At 36.4% G+C, this 12,932-nt stretch overlaps 1 protein-coding gene across 1 annotated transcript in view; it reads left to right on the plus strand.

Annotated features, from left to right (window-relative positions):
- Positions 1–5,198: 5,198 nt before the first annotated feature.
- Positions 5,199–12,932, plus strand: part of PYROXD1 (pyridine nucleotide-disulphide oxidoreductase domain 1) — a 28,874-nt gene continuing 21,140 nt past the window's right edge. The window contains exons 1-2 of the mRNA XM_008065829.2: positions 5,199–5,302; positions 7,605–7,685. Coding sequence (XP_008064020.1) covers positions 5,219–5,302; positions 7,605–7,685 — 165 coding nt within the window. The 5' untranslated portion in view covers positions 5,199–5,218. The remainder of the gene's footprint in view (positions 5,303–7,604; positions 7,686–12,932) is intronic.

The raw sequence follows: 12,932 nt of genomic DNA on the forward strand, positions 1-12,932 counted from the left end.
TTAGCTGAAGGCAGAGGTGTGGTTAGCTAGATAGTCTGACAGCAGAAGAGAGAAGAGGTGCTTGATGTGTATGTTCAGGGTCTGATGAAGACAAAGAATGAATGTGTTTCCTGGGTCATCTTAAAAGGGGTTGAATCTGGAGAAGGAATGATCTCAGAACTACAGATGAGAGACTGCTAGTGATCGAAGGGGAAAAATTTCCCAGTGATGTGGGGATTCCTATATGCCCATAAAAGTACCCCAGAAGAAAAAGAATCAACATTTAGAGTCAGCCATTTAGAATCCATAACTTTTTAAAAACAAGACAATTAACAATACAATAAATCAAACCCTGATTTGTATAATTTGCCATTTTCCATGGTGTAAATACTCTCATCATGACCAATTTCAAGCTATCAACATGACATCACTGAATGAGGCATTGAGAAGAAATGTGTAGTAGCAGAACAATATATAATATTTTCAGTCATAGATACAATAGGTGCAAATAACCTCAAGAGTGGAGATAATAGCAAAATAATTAGAAAATGAGTTTTGAATATTTATTACCTTTGTCTTAATATAACTTATTTGATTATTTGTTTATATAATTTAATGTTTAAAAATAGCTGTGGTAACAATCATCTCTCACATTTCCTGAAATTTTAACAACCAGCTTTCACAGATTCACAGTTGTACTGCAACACTGATTCATAGTTTAGAAAAACAGCCTATTGTATGACAAGTGACAATATCTTGAAGTAAAGCCACCTTAATGACTGAGCTTTGACTCCTGCATAACAGGGTTTTCTGAAGCAAGGTCTTTAAAAATGCCTGTGGGAGGCCAGGCGTGGTGGCTGATGTGAGTAATCCCAGTACTTTGGTAGACTGAGGTGGGAGGATTGCTTGAGTCCGGGAATTTGAAACCATCCTGGGCAACAAAGAGAGACCTCATTTCTACAAAAAAATGTAAAAATTAGCTGGGTGTGGTGGTTCATGCCTGTAGTCCTAGCTACTTGGGAGGCTGAGGAGTGTGGATCCCTTCAGTCCATGAGTTTGAGGCTGCAGTGAGGTGTGATTGTATCACTGCATTCCAGTCTAAGCAACAGAATGAGACCCTGACTCAAAAAATAAATAAATAAACAAAAAAGAAAACAATGCCCATGGATAATCCTTCATAAAGAAACAATGCTTATAGCATAGATAAATCCCTCATTTAAAACACACACACACACACACACACACATACACATACACACACACACAATGCCTGTGGCATAGATACCCTTCATAAAGAAATAATGCCCATAGCCTAGATAACTCCTCATCTGTTCATCTAACCTTCCCCACCCCTGTAGTGGTCAGGTATTTTGCAAGAAAGTCTGAGATATGATCAGCTGCACATGTTTTACCAAAAAAAAAAGCTTGTTATATAAAGCATCTTTTCTTAATGGCAGGTGCAGGGATCTATTGTCTCACCGCTGTCTGAGATATTTCTTTCTGAGAACTGGATTTGTCAGCTTCTTTCTTCACCCTCTCAACTCTCTCAGCTTGCTCACTGAGGACAACTGTTAAATAACATCTTTGCTCCCCTTCCTCTTTATCCAGCCTCAAATGTTAAAACTGCTTAAAGCATCAGCGCCTGGTCAGGAGAAGAGCTGAGACAAAAAAGAAAAAGAAGCCAGCTTTGAAGTTAGGTAAAGCTTTAATTGGATAAGAGTCTGCAGTTTTTAATAATAAGTAGCACCAGACATTTTATTACCTGAGAAGGATCAAAAAAAACTTTGAAACCTAACAAGAATTTAATTTAGAGGAAAAAAAATACCTTCCCAGGAAAAGTGTTGATAAATAAAAATGTTTCCTTTAGCTTGTTCCCTAGAAATTCCAACTTGTTCAATACAACAGTTATATAAACAAATAAAAAACAAAGAAGAGGTTTTAGAGCAATATGAATCCAGTTTGTACTCAAAATGAATCGAGAAAGTCAAGATAGTGTTGAGAATATGTTCAGGAAACTTCACAAATTTTAGGCTTGAGGACATGTGGGAGTTAAAAGCATTGTAAACTCGTTGAGATTATAAGCATAGATAAAATCCTTCAGACCAGGAAATACCAACTATTCAACAGTACACAGGCAGGCAACTTAACCATTAATCCTATTAGGTGGCACACACCGTGCTAGGACGTTTAAATATATTGTGTCATACATCAAAACAACTCTACGAGGTAGATTTTATATCCTCTTTGTCAAAGAGGACACTGGGGCCCATATGAAATAACTCATTGAATGGTCAATCACACAACAACAAAAAAAGCAGAAGCCATATTTGAACCCGAGTTAAAAGCTTTTAATCATTAACTATTCCACAAAATGTCACTGTTTTTCCCAATTTTAAATAAAGGAGTTCAAAATTAACGTAAATACTTATTGTAGATATTTGTGAAGTCAGCTTAGAGAAAGATAGGAAGCTAGATTTTCTGACAGTTTAAAAGTTAGGGATGACTTTCAAGAGGGTAAATGGGGATGGCAGACTTCAGAAAATTTAGAAATAAAATAAAGGAAGCTATATATTGTTTAATCTTCTTCAGTTTTTCCAGATTAATCCTTAACTTGTCAACTACTATCTTTATTTCTTTTTCACTATCTCCTGTATTTCCCATGCTTATTTCTGCCACTAAGATTTTGTTTCTTGGGATATTTCCTACCTGGGTTGCTATATTTTTCTCCTCAGCCTATTCAAATTCTACTAGGCCTTCAAGGTTCAGTAAACATTCCACATCTTCTCCCAAGCTTTTCTTGCTAACTCCAGTTCCCACTAATCTTTTCCACCTCTTAACATACGCCATATTTAGGAACACATTAGTCCTTCTTTGGATCTTCAGAGACTCAGATAAAATCCTTCAGATCAAGAAATAAAAGGGAGTTAAAAGGAGTTCATCAGAGTTAAAAGGGAGCTGACATTCTGTCATTTCTGCTGCCTCTTTACATGAAGCCTCCCTTATTTTTAAGAGCCCAGTTTTCTCTTCAGTCTATTCTTCTCCTAAATTGTACCTATATTGCTCTCCCTGAGGATTCCATGTTTCAAAGTTATCTATATCTTACTTTTAACTCACCCCACATTCAGCATACTTACCTACTTTAATCAATCTACATTAAGGCAAGATTCATTGCTAACCTTTTCTTATTGCTCTTCCCTGAAGGTTCCTTAATAAAACCTCAGAAATTGCTGAAAGTTGGATACTCAGGTCAGTGTGGGAGGCAGCTATGTCAGTGGGGGAGACAGTTAGGTCTTGTCACTATACATCCTTGACAAAAGCCAGTCTTTAAATAGGGTAGAAAAAAAAGGAGAGTGTGGGATCACCATCCCTTTGCATTTGAGAGAGAAGCTTCCCACTGCTTTGCTTCCCTTCCCATCTACAATGATCTCCCTAGATTTCCTCTGGAAACTTAAATTTCAGCTATTATTTTCTGTAATCTCCACAAAAGGGAAACAGCTGTCATAATTCACAGGAGGATCTTGACCCTGGACAATGAACCTAGAAGTCTTTAGAAGGACTTCAGGGTCATCTCACTTTCCACCCACTTCCTAGTTCTTTTAGGACATTTGTTCTGAAAACCTAATACTAACTGAAATTGGAGTTACAAAAGGAGATAAAAAATCATTTTTGAGATTAAATATAGAGTTTACGATGGTGGTGGGGTCAGGTAACAGGAAGTTACAATAAAGTGAGTTAAGTCTAAATTCAATGAATGACAAGATGTTATTGGAATACACAGCATCAGTTGTGGACTACATAATGTCCGTCTTGTGGACATTAGATAAAGCTTCTTAGGGGAAATGGTGGCTTGATGAAACCAAAGGTCAATGAGAAGTTAACTAGAGAAAAGAAGTTGAGGAAAAGATAACATACAAATACTCAAAAAATAAAGAAAATTGATATCCTGGGAGCTGCTAGTGTAGTTCAGTCTGAATGGGGCACAATGTGAGTGAGATCATGGGAAAATAAGATGGCAAGGTAAGCACGACTAGATTGAAATGTGCTTAATGTATTATTTTCTCCTAGAAATGTTTTGTTTGGTTGCTAAACTAGTAACAGGAATTGGACTCACTTATTAAACTGCTTACTATTTAACATAGTAAGTCAAAGCACAATGACCATTATGGGTATCACTAAATATCGGTAATTACATAAGTGGTAGGTTTTTCTGTTCATATAGATTGGTTATTCTCAGAGTTTAAAGAATGAAAGAGGCATTAGTAATTATCAGTTTTAGAATGAACCATAAAGAAAGAGGACCTTACTATTACAAAACAAGGGCAATAATTACATGAGACAGTAAAGATAATAGTAAATAGTAAACTGGTGTGAATAGTAAATCATGTAAATACAGTAAAAATAATTTTTAAGTAATTCTGCCACTTCTAAAAAGCAATTGAACATCACACAAAAAATGTTTAACAGTAAAATTAAGACTGAGAATATTTCACCCAGCCCTCACACGTTCTATTTATTGAAAACTTGGGGTTTTTTTTGTTTACAAAATGGCAAGCGATTCTCTATATTACTGGAAATTTTAGATGAGATCAAAGTTGTAAATGAAAATAACTCCGTAGAGAATAATTTACTAAGCAGTACTGCTTTGTTTCAGTGTCATGAAAAATGTGCTTCTACAAATAAAACATCTTGAATTGTTATGTGAAGGGGCAATCAAGAGGTTTTCAAAGAATCCATTTCTTCATCTATAAAGATGACAGCAGTGGGGTAGAGTGAAGTTCCTGAAGTCTCCTTCCACCACTGAGTTTAAGATCTGTGCTAAGACTAATTTCTCCCAGGCACAAAACTGATTTTTATGAGTGCTCTGCCCTGTGAGAACATGGGTCTGTCTTTAAATAAACAATTTGCCAAACTTCTTTTGGCAACCCATCTTCTTTTTAAAATTTTGTCTCCTCTTAATCAAATCTTCGTAGAATAACTACATTCAGGTGTAGTAACAGTAACGCAAAGCTCCAGAAACTCCCACTCGCCGCCACACTTCTGGAAAAGCAGCCCAGGGCAGACACGAGAGAGGACTAAGCGTGAGCTCGCGGGCACCCGTAGGCCGGATACTCACGACAAGGCACCGGAAGTGTCCGCCCCGCCGCGGCTTCCTCTCCCGGAAGCCAAACTGCTACAGCTCTGGCTAGGTATTGAGTAAACCACTGAAAACCAAGTATTCAGTAAACTCCAGTCTGAGAGCATGGAGGCAGCGCGCCCTCCCCCGGTGGCGGGGAAGTTTGTGGTGGTCGGCGGCGGCATAGCTGGTGTCTCTTGTGCGGAGCAGGTAGGGCGGGCGCGCAGGCGGCGCCACTTAATTTTCCGACCCCAGAGGCGGTGGCGCTGGGAGCCTTTCCCTGCCCCCCCTTGTCCTTTTCCGGGTCCCTCTTTCGCGGCGCCCTTTTCCCTCACTCCGTCCTCGCAGATTTTAGAAAGTGCAAGGTGATCCCCAGATGTTGTCCTTTGCTCGCAAGCTATGTCTCGGCGTAGGGAGGAGTGGGGAAGCAAATTATAGCGCACAAACCAAAGCTGGGGAAGACGGTCTTTGATCCCTATAATCCCAGAGCAGACCAGAGGACTTTGTGTTTGTTTTTGTTTTACTTTTTTTTTTTTTGAGACAGTGTCTGACTGTGTCACCCACGCTGGAGTGCCTTAGCACAATCGTAGCTTATTGTAGTTGATAGCCTGGGCCCAAGCGATCCAGGAACCTCCCGCTTTAGCTTCCCAAGTAGGTGGGGTCTACAGGAAAGCGCCAACCGTGGCTTTTTTTTTTTTTTTTTAAATAGACATGAGGTCTTATTATATTTCCCAGGCTGGTTTCAAATCCTGGCCTCAAGGAATCCTCCCACCTCAGCCTCCCAAAGCATAGGGCTTTGTATTTGTATTTGAAAAATCAACCTCCTTTCTTAATTGCCACAGGTGATTGAGTTCCGTGTCCAGTAGTTGCCAAGTCTTTAGTGAATCTAAACTTTGATGAGGACACCCTAACATAAGTTTCCTGTACATAAGTTTCTTGTACTTCGGACTCCCAAGATAGAAGACGTTTTTATTTCTAGTAATGTTTTTTAAAACAACCAACAAGGGATTAAATGCAGCTGGGGAATGCTTTCCTGATTATAATAAGTGGCCAGACCATATTGGATTTGATTATTTTGTTGATACAAACTAAACATAAGCAATCACTGAAGTCATAAGAAATAGTGCAATACATTCAAGTGTTTTTTAACTTTCTTGTTTGGATGCACTACATTTTCCATTTATTCATCATGTGAGCACTTATCATCCAGACACAGTACTAAGGGCTGAGTAGTCAAATGTAAACAGGATGGTACACTGGGCTCACTAGACTCACAGCCTAGTGGAAGAGACAACTGTTTTCTTAAGGGTAACTGTGGAGTTGGTAGGGAGTGAATTAGGGAAGAGTATCTTTTCTCAAAGGAGGTATCCTTTTATCTCATTACCAAAGAATGAGAGAAAGTTTACTGTGTAGAAAAGGAAGACATTAAGTCATGCTAGAGAACTTAAGAAATTGCAAGTGGTCAAATGTTTCTGAGCAGTGGAGTATCTGTGATCAAATGAAAAATTTTGAAGCATTAGTTACAATGTATTTGTGACAGAGCCAGCTGGTTAATATATGAAGCTGGAAAGCAATTTGAAGGTTATTTCGATAGTGTGTTTTGAGGACTTGATCTACCAATGGAAACGGAAAGGGGGGAGATAAGTTACAGAATATACAAAGGAAAGAGGCAGGTGATAATATTGTCAAGTAGCATAGAAAGTTCAAATAAGATGAGACTAATAAGAATCCCATGGGTTTTAAGTGTATATAGATGACATGAACATGCTCAGATTTTGTAGGGATAGAAACCAAATTATAAAGGTTGGTAGAGTTGAGGAACCAGACTTTGAGATAAGAAAATGCTTTTGAAAGCTCAAAGTGAGGAAGACAGAAGTTGTAACTAGAGGAAAGTAATGAAGCAATGGCAAGTTAACCTCTACATTTTGTTAAAGCTAATATTAAAATAACTTTGCTTTCCCTGAATATATGCTTATTGGCAGAGGCAGAATAGCAGTGCCAAAGTGCCTGGGAAGTCAGACTTATATTCTCAGAGTTTAATATTGAGGGTTGCTTTAATTTCATACCACTACAGGCAAATGAAATTTTTTTTTTTAATAGATAGAAGTTGGCTTAATTGTTAATTAGGAAGATAGTTTCTTCTCTTCCTCTGAATGATAACTTTAAATTGGTATACAAAATAGTTTAAGTAAATAAGATTTACTTGTTTATATCACTTTTTTTTAATGCAAGAGGAGGTCTTTGTCAGTGCAAATGTGTTATTCATTTTATTAATATCAGAGTTTAACTCATCAATGCCCCATAAATATGAACAAGATTTAGGATAATAGAAAAACCTTTTTTTTCCCCAAGATATGGAGATCTTTAGGAAAAGTGAGCTCTTAATTTCCTAGGTTATTTGCATTACTATAATTGCATTATCCCCACTATACCCCCACATACCATATATACCAAAAACCAGTACCTAAAGTTATTTATTGTACTTTTTTCTCTCTTGCTTTTTAAAAATAAGTTAGCTCTTCACTTTCCATCAGAAGATATTCTCCTGGTAACAGCATCTCCTGTTATTAAAGCAGTTACAAATTTCAGGCAGGTAAGAACCTTTGTATAACTTTCTTAAAATTAATTTGAAAAAAATTGCAATAACTTGCATAGCAGTTAGGGAATGGTGGCATTTTTTTAATTGACAAGTAAAAATTTTATATATGTTATATAGTGTGATGTTTTGATACATGTGGAATAACTAATCAAGCTATTTAACATATGCATCACCTTACATATTTATCATTTTTTGTGATGAGGACACGTAAAGTCTACTCTTAGCAATTTTCAAGCATACAATCTATTGTTATTAACTGTAGTCACCATGTTGTACAATAAATCTCTTGAACTTATTCCTCCTAAGTGAAGTTTTGTGTTCTCTGACCAATAACTTCCTATCCCTCTGCCTCCCAGCCTCTGGCAACTACTATTTTACGCTGTTTCTATGAGTTTAACTTTTTAAAAAATATATGAGGGGGACCCAAAAAGATCCAAAATTTATTATAAAATATTTTTTGCATGTTTAAACTTCAGTCACCTTCAAAGTATTCTCTGTTTGATATAACACATCTATTGAGATGCTTTTTCCACTGCTCAAAACAGTTTTTGAATGTCAATTTTGATGCCTTTTAGTGCTTCTGCTGTTTTTTGTTTCACCTCTTCCATATTTGGCAAAACGTTACCTTTTCAGGACTTTTTTCATCCAGGAAACACAAAAATGACTTGGGGCAAGATCAGGTGCATAGGAACAGAAGGGCACAGGGCTCATGCTGTTTTCAAACTGCTGATGGTTCAACATGGTGTGGGCAGATGCGCTTGTATATCATCCATCATGAAAGGGTCAAAGGTATTGAAAGAATTTCCCCCAAAAAATTCACTGAACTCAAACACAGCCTCTTAGAGCAACACTACTTCATACACTGATGCCGCCTGGTTCTTAGAACACTCACCCAGTGGGGAAAGCCTATACTACAAGGGCTCCGTCCTCCAAAAAAATCTGGGTTTTTTTGGGTTCCCCCCTTGCATGCTCCACATGTAAGTGAAATCACGTAGTATTTGTTTTTCTGTGCCTGGCTTATCTCACTTAACATAATGTCTTCCACTTCTACCCATGTTGGCACAAATGACAAGAGTTTCATTTTTTCTTTTTTAAAGACTGAACAGTATTACATTGTGTGTATATACTACATTTTCTTTTTTTATGTCATAATTTATGTATTTATTGATTGATGTAAAATGATTTTTTGCATTAAATGATATGATAGTCAAAAGAGTAATTTGGATGGTTATCATGTTCTTTATCTGTTCATCTCTTGTTAGACTCTTAGGTTGATTTTGTATGTTGATTCCATATCTTGGCTAGTGTGAATAAAGCTGCAGTGAACATGGGAATGTAGACATCTCTTTTACATACTGATTTTATATCCTTTGGATTTACATGCTGTATCATATGGCAGTTATATTTTAAATTTTTTGAGGAACCTCCATATTGTTTTTCATAATTGCTGTACTAATTTACCTCCTTATCAGTAGTGTACCAGGGCTTTCTTTTCTCTACATCCTTACCAAAACTTGTTGCCTTTTGCCTTTTTGATAATACCCATTCTAACAAATAGGAAGTTATATTTCATTGTAGTTTTAATTTACATTTCCCTAATGATTAGTGATCTGGAGCATTTTTTTCATATATCTTTTGCCATTTGTATGCCTTTTAAGACATGTCTATTCAGGCCCTTTGCCCATTTTTAAATTTTTAAACTTGGGTTGCATTTTTTTTTTTTTTTACTATTGAGATATTTGAGTTCCTTATATGTTTTGAATATTAACCTTTTGTTGACTATTGTGTGCATATATTTTCTGCTACTCTGTGGGTTTTCTCTTTACTTTGCTTTTCTTGCTGTACAGAAACTTCTAAGTTTGATGTAATCCCATATATTACTTTTTGATTTGTTGCCTATGCTTCAGGGATCGTATCCAAAAAACTCTTTGCTCAGACCAACATCATGGAGCTTTTCCCCTGTTTTCTTCTACTACTTTTATAGTTTCAGATCTTATGTTTAAATATTAATCCATTTTAAGTTGATTTTTTTTATTATATGAGATGAGGATCAAATTTTATTCTTCTACATGTGGATATCCAGTTTTCCCTGCAACATTTATTGAAGAGACTTTTCCTCAGTGTGTTGTACCTTTGTCAAAATTGATGTTCAAAATCAATTGACCATAAATGTATAGATTTATTTTTGGATTTCCTTCCTATTCCATTGGACTGTATGTCTCTTTTTATGACAGAATCATGCTGTTTTGATTTCTATAGCTTTGTAATAGATTTTCAAATAAGGTAGTGTGATGCTTTTGACTTTGTTCGATTTGCTCGAGATCGCCCTTGTTATTTGGGGTTTCTGGTTCCATACAAATTTTAGGATTGTTTTTCTGTTTCTGTGAAAAATGCCATCGGAATTTTGGTAGAGATTACATTGAATATATACATTACTTTGGATTTTATGGATGTTTAATAATATTAATTCTTCTGATCCATGAACATGGAATACTGTTCTATTTATTTGTGACTTCAGTTTCTTTTCTCAGTGTTTTATATTTTTCAGGGTACAGATCTTTTACCACTTTTAATGTATTCCTTAAGTATTTGTGGGCTTTTTGAAGGTATTGTTAACGGGATTTTTTTTCTTGATTTTGTTGTTGTTGTTAATGTATAGAAATGCTATGTTGAGCCAGACTCGGTGGCTCAGCCTGTAATTCCACGCCTTTGGGAGGCTGAGGTGAGTGGCTTGCCTGAGCCTGCAGGTTCAAGACCCTCCTGGGCAACTTGGCGAGACCTCATCTCTACAATAAATTAAAAATAAACCGAGCGTGGTAGCACGTGCCTGTAATTCTGGCTACTCGGAAGGCTGAGGCGGAAGGATCGCCAGAGCCCAGCAGGTCGAGGCTGCGGTGGCTGGGAGCGGCCCTGCACTCCAGTCTGGGTGACGGAGTGAAAAGAAATGCTTGTTGATTCTGTATTCTGTAGCTTTGCTGAATTCATTCATTACTCCCAAAGGTTTTTGATGGAGTCTTTAGGGTTTTCTATCTATATAAAATCATGCCATACAAACAGGCACAATTTAACTTTTTCCTTTCAAATTTGGATGCCTTTTCCTTTTTTCTCTTACCTAATTCCTCTGAGTAGGACTTCTGGTACTGTGTTGACTAGAAATGGTGAGAGTGAATGTCCTATGTTTGAAGAAAACACTTTCAACTTTTCACCATTGAGTATGATGTTAGCTGTGGGTTTGTTGCTTATGGTCTTTATTGTGTTGAGGTATATTCCTTGTGTGCCTAATTTGTTAAGAGGTTTTATCATGAAAGGATGTTAAATTTTGTTGAATATCTTCTCTGTATGTATAGGTATGGTCATATGGTTTTTATCCTTTATTTTGTTAATGTGGTATATCAAATTTATTGATTTGCATATGTTAATCCATTCTTGCTGCATATCAGAGATAAATTTCACTTGATTATGATAAATGATACTGGTAATTTACTGTTGAAAACAGTTGCTAGTATTTTGTTGAGGATTTTTGCACCTAGGTGCATAGGGATGTTAGCCTGTAATTTTCTTTTCTTGTGCTGTCCTTATATGTGTTTTGTATTGGGTAATGCTAGACTCATAAAATGAGCTTGGAAATTTTCCCTCCTATTCAGGTTTTTGGAAGAGTTTCAGAAAAGGTGATATTCTTTAAATGTTCGGTAGAATTCAGCAGTGAAGCCAGCTCCTGGCTTTTTTTTTTTTTTAATGGAAGACTTTTTATTATTGATTTAATCTCCTTATTTGTTATTTGTTCAGACTTTCTTTTTCTTCGTGGTTTAATCTTGGTAAGTTATCTGTGTCTAGGAATTTGTATTTTTTCTTTATTTTATCTAATTTGGCAAGTAATTGTTTATTCTAGTCTATAATCTTTTGTATTTCTGTGGTATCAGTTGCATTGTCTTCTGTTTCATTTCTCATTTATTTCCATCCTTCCCCTAACTTTGTGCTTAGTTTTTTCTTGTTTTCCTAGTTCTTTCAAGTGTAACTTTAAGTTGTTTATTTGGTATTTTCTTCTTTGATATAGGTGATTATTGCTATAAATTTCCCTCTTAGAACTGATTTTTCTGCATGCATAAGATCTCGTATATGTTTTTCCATTTTTGTTCATCTCAAGGTACTCTTTCTCTTTTAATTTCTTCTTTGACCCATTGGTTCTTTAGGATCATGTTGTTTAATTTCCACGTATTTCTGAATTTTCGGGTTTTTTTCTGTTATTGATTTATAGTTTCATATCATTGTGGTCAGGAAAGGTAATTTATGAGGGAGACCCCAAAAAATCCATAATTTATTTGTATAAAATTGTATATTCTTACATGTTTAAGCGTCAGTCACTTTCACAATATTCTCTGTGTCATTATATCTGTTTTTTCTTTTAATTTTTTTCTATTTTTTATTTTAAAGACGTGGAGTACAATTCAGAGTTAGGTATACAAACACTGATTATGCAGGTACCCTTGTTGATGAGGGATGCCCTTCCCTCCCCTGGCAGTTTCCTTCAACTGCCAATCCCACCTCCCCTCCCCTGACAGTTTCCCATTAGTGCCAAACGCTTTCTTATAATTTTATAATTGTTGAAGGTCTGCTTATGAGTGAAAACATATGGTACTGTTCTTTGTTTCTGTGATAGATCACTGAGTATGATCGAATCCAAAACCATCCAAGTGGCTGCGAAGTCCATATGTTTGTCCTTCTTTATGGCTGCATAATATTCCATTGTGTATATGTACCACATTTTTTTTTATCCAGTTCAGTTTCGATAGGCAACATGGTTGGTCCTATGTTTTTGCTATTGTGAATAGAGCTGCAACAAGTATATGTGTGCAGGTATCTTTTTTATAGAATGATTTGATTTCCTTTGGGTATATTCCCCATAGGGAAATTGCTGGGTCATATGGAAGGTCAGTTTCTAGTTCTTTCAGAAATCACCACACTGTCTTCCAAAGAGGTTGCACTAGTTTGCATCCCCACCAGCAGTGTAGAAGCATTCTTTTTTCTCCACATCCTCGCCAACATCTGTTGTTTGTTTTATTAATGATGGCCATTCTTACTGGGGTTAGGTGGTATCTCAGTGTGGTTTTGATTTGCATTTCTCTGATGATGAGTGAGGCTGAGGATTTTTTCATGTGTCTGTTGACTGCCCATATATCTTCTTTTGAGAAGTGTCTATTCATGTCTTTTGCCCACTTTTTAATGGGGCTGTTTGTTTTTTTC

This window comes from Carlito syrichta, unplaced genomic scaffold (genome assembly GCF_000164805.1).
Source record: "Carlito syrichta isolate Samal-C Ts95f unplaced genomic scaffold, Tarsius_syrichta-2.0.1 Scaffold308809, whole genome shotgun sequence".
Classification (NCBI taxonomy): domain Eukaryota; kingdom Metazoa; phylum Chordata; class Mammalia; order Primates; family Tarsiidae; genus Carlito; species Carlito syrichta.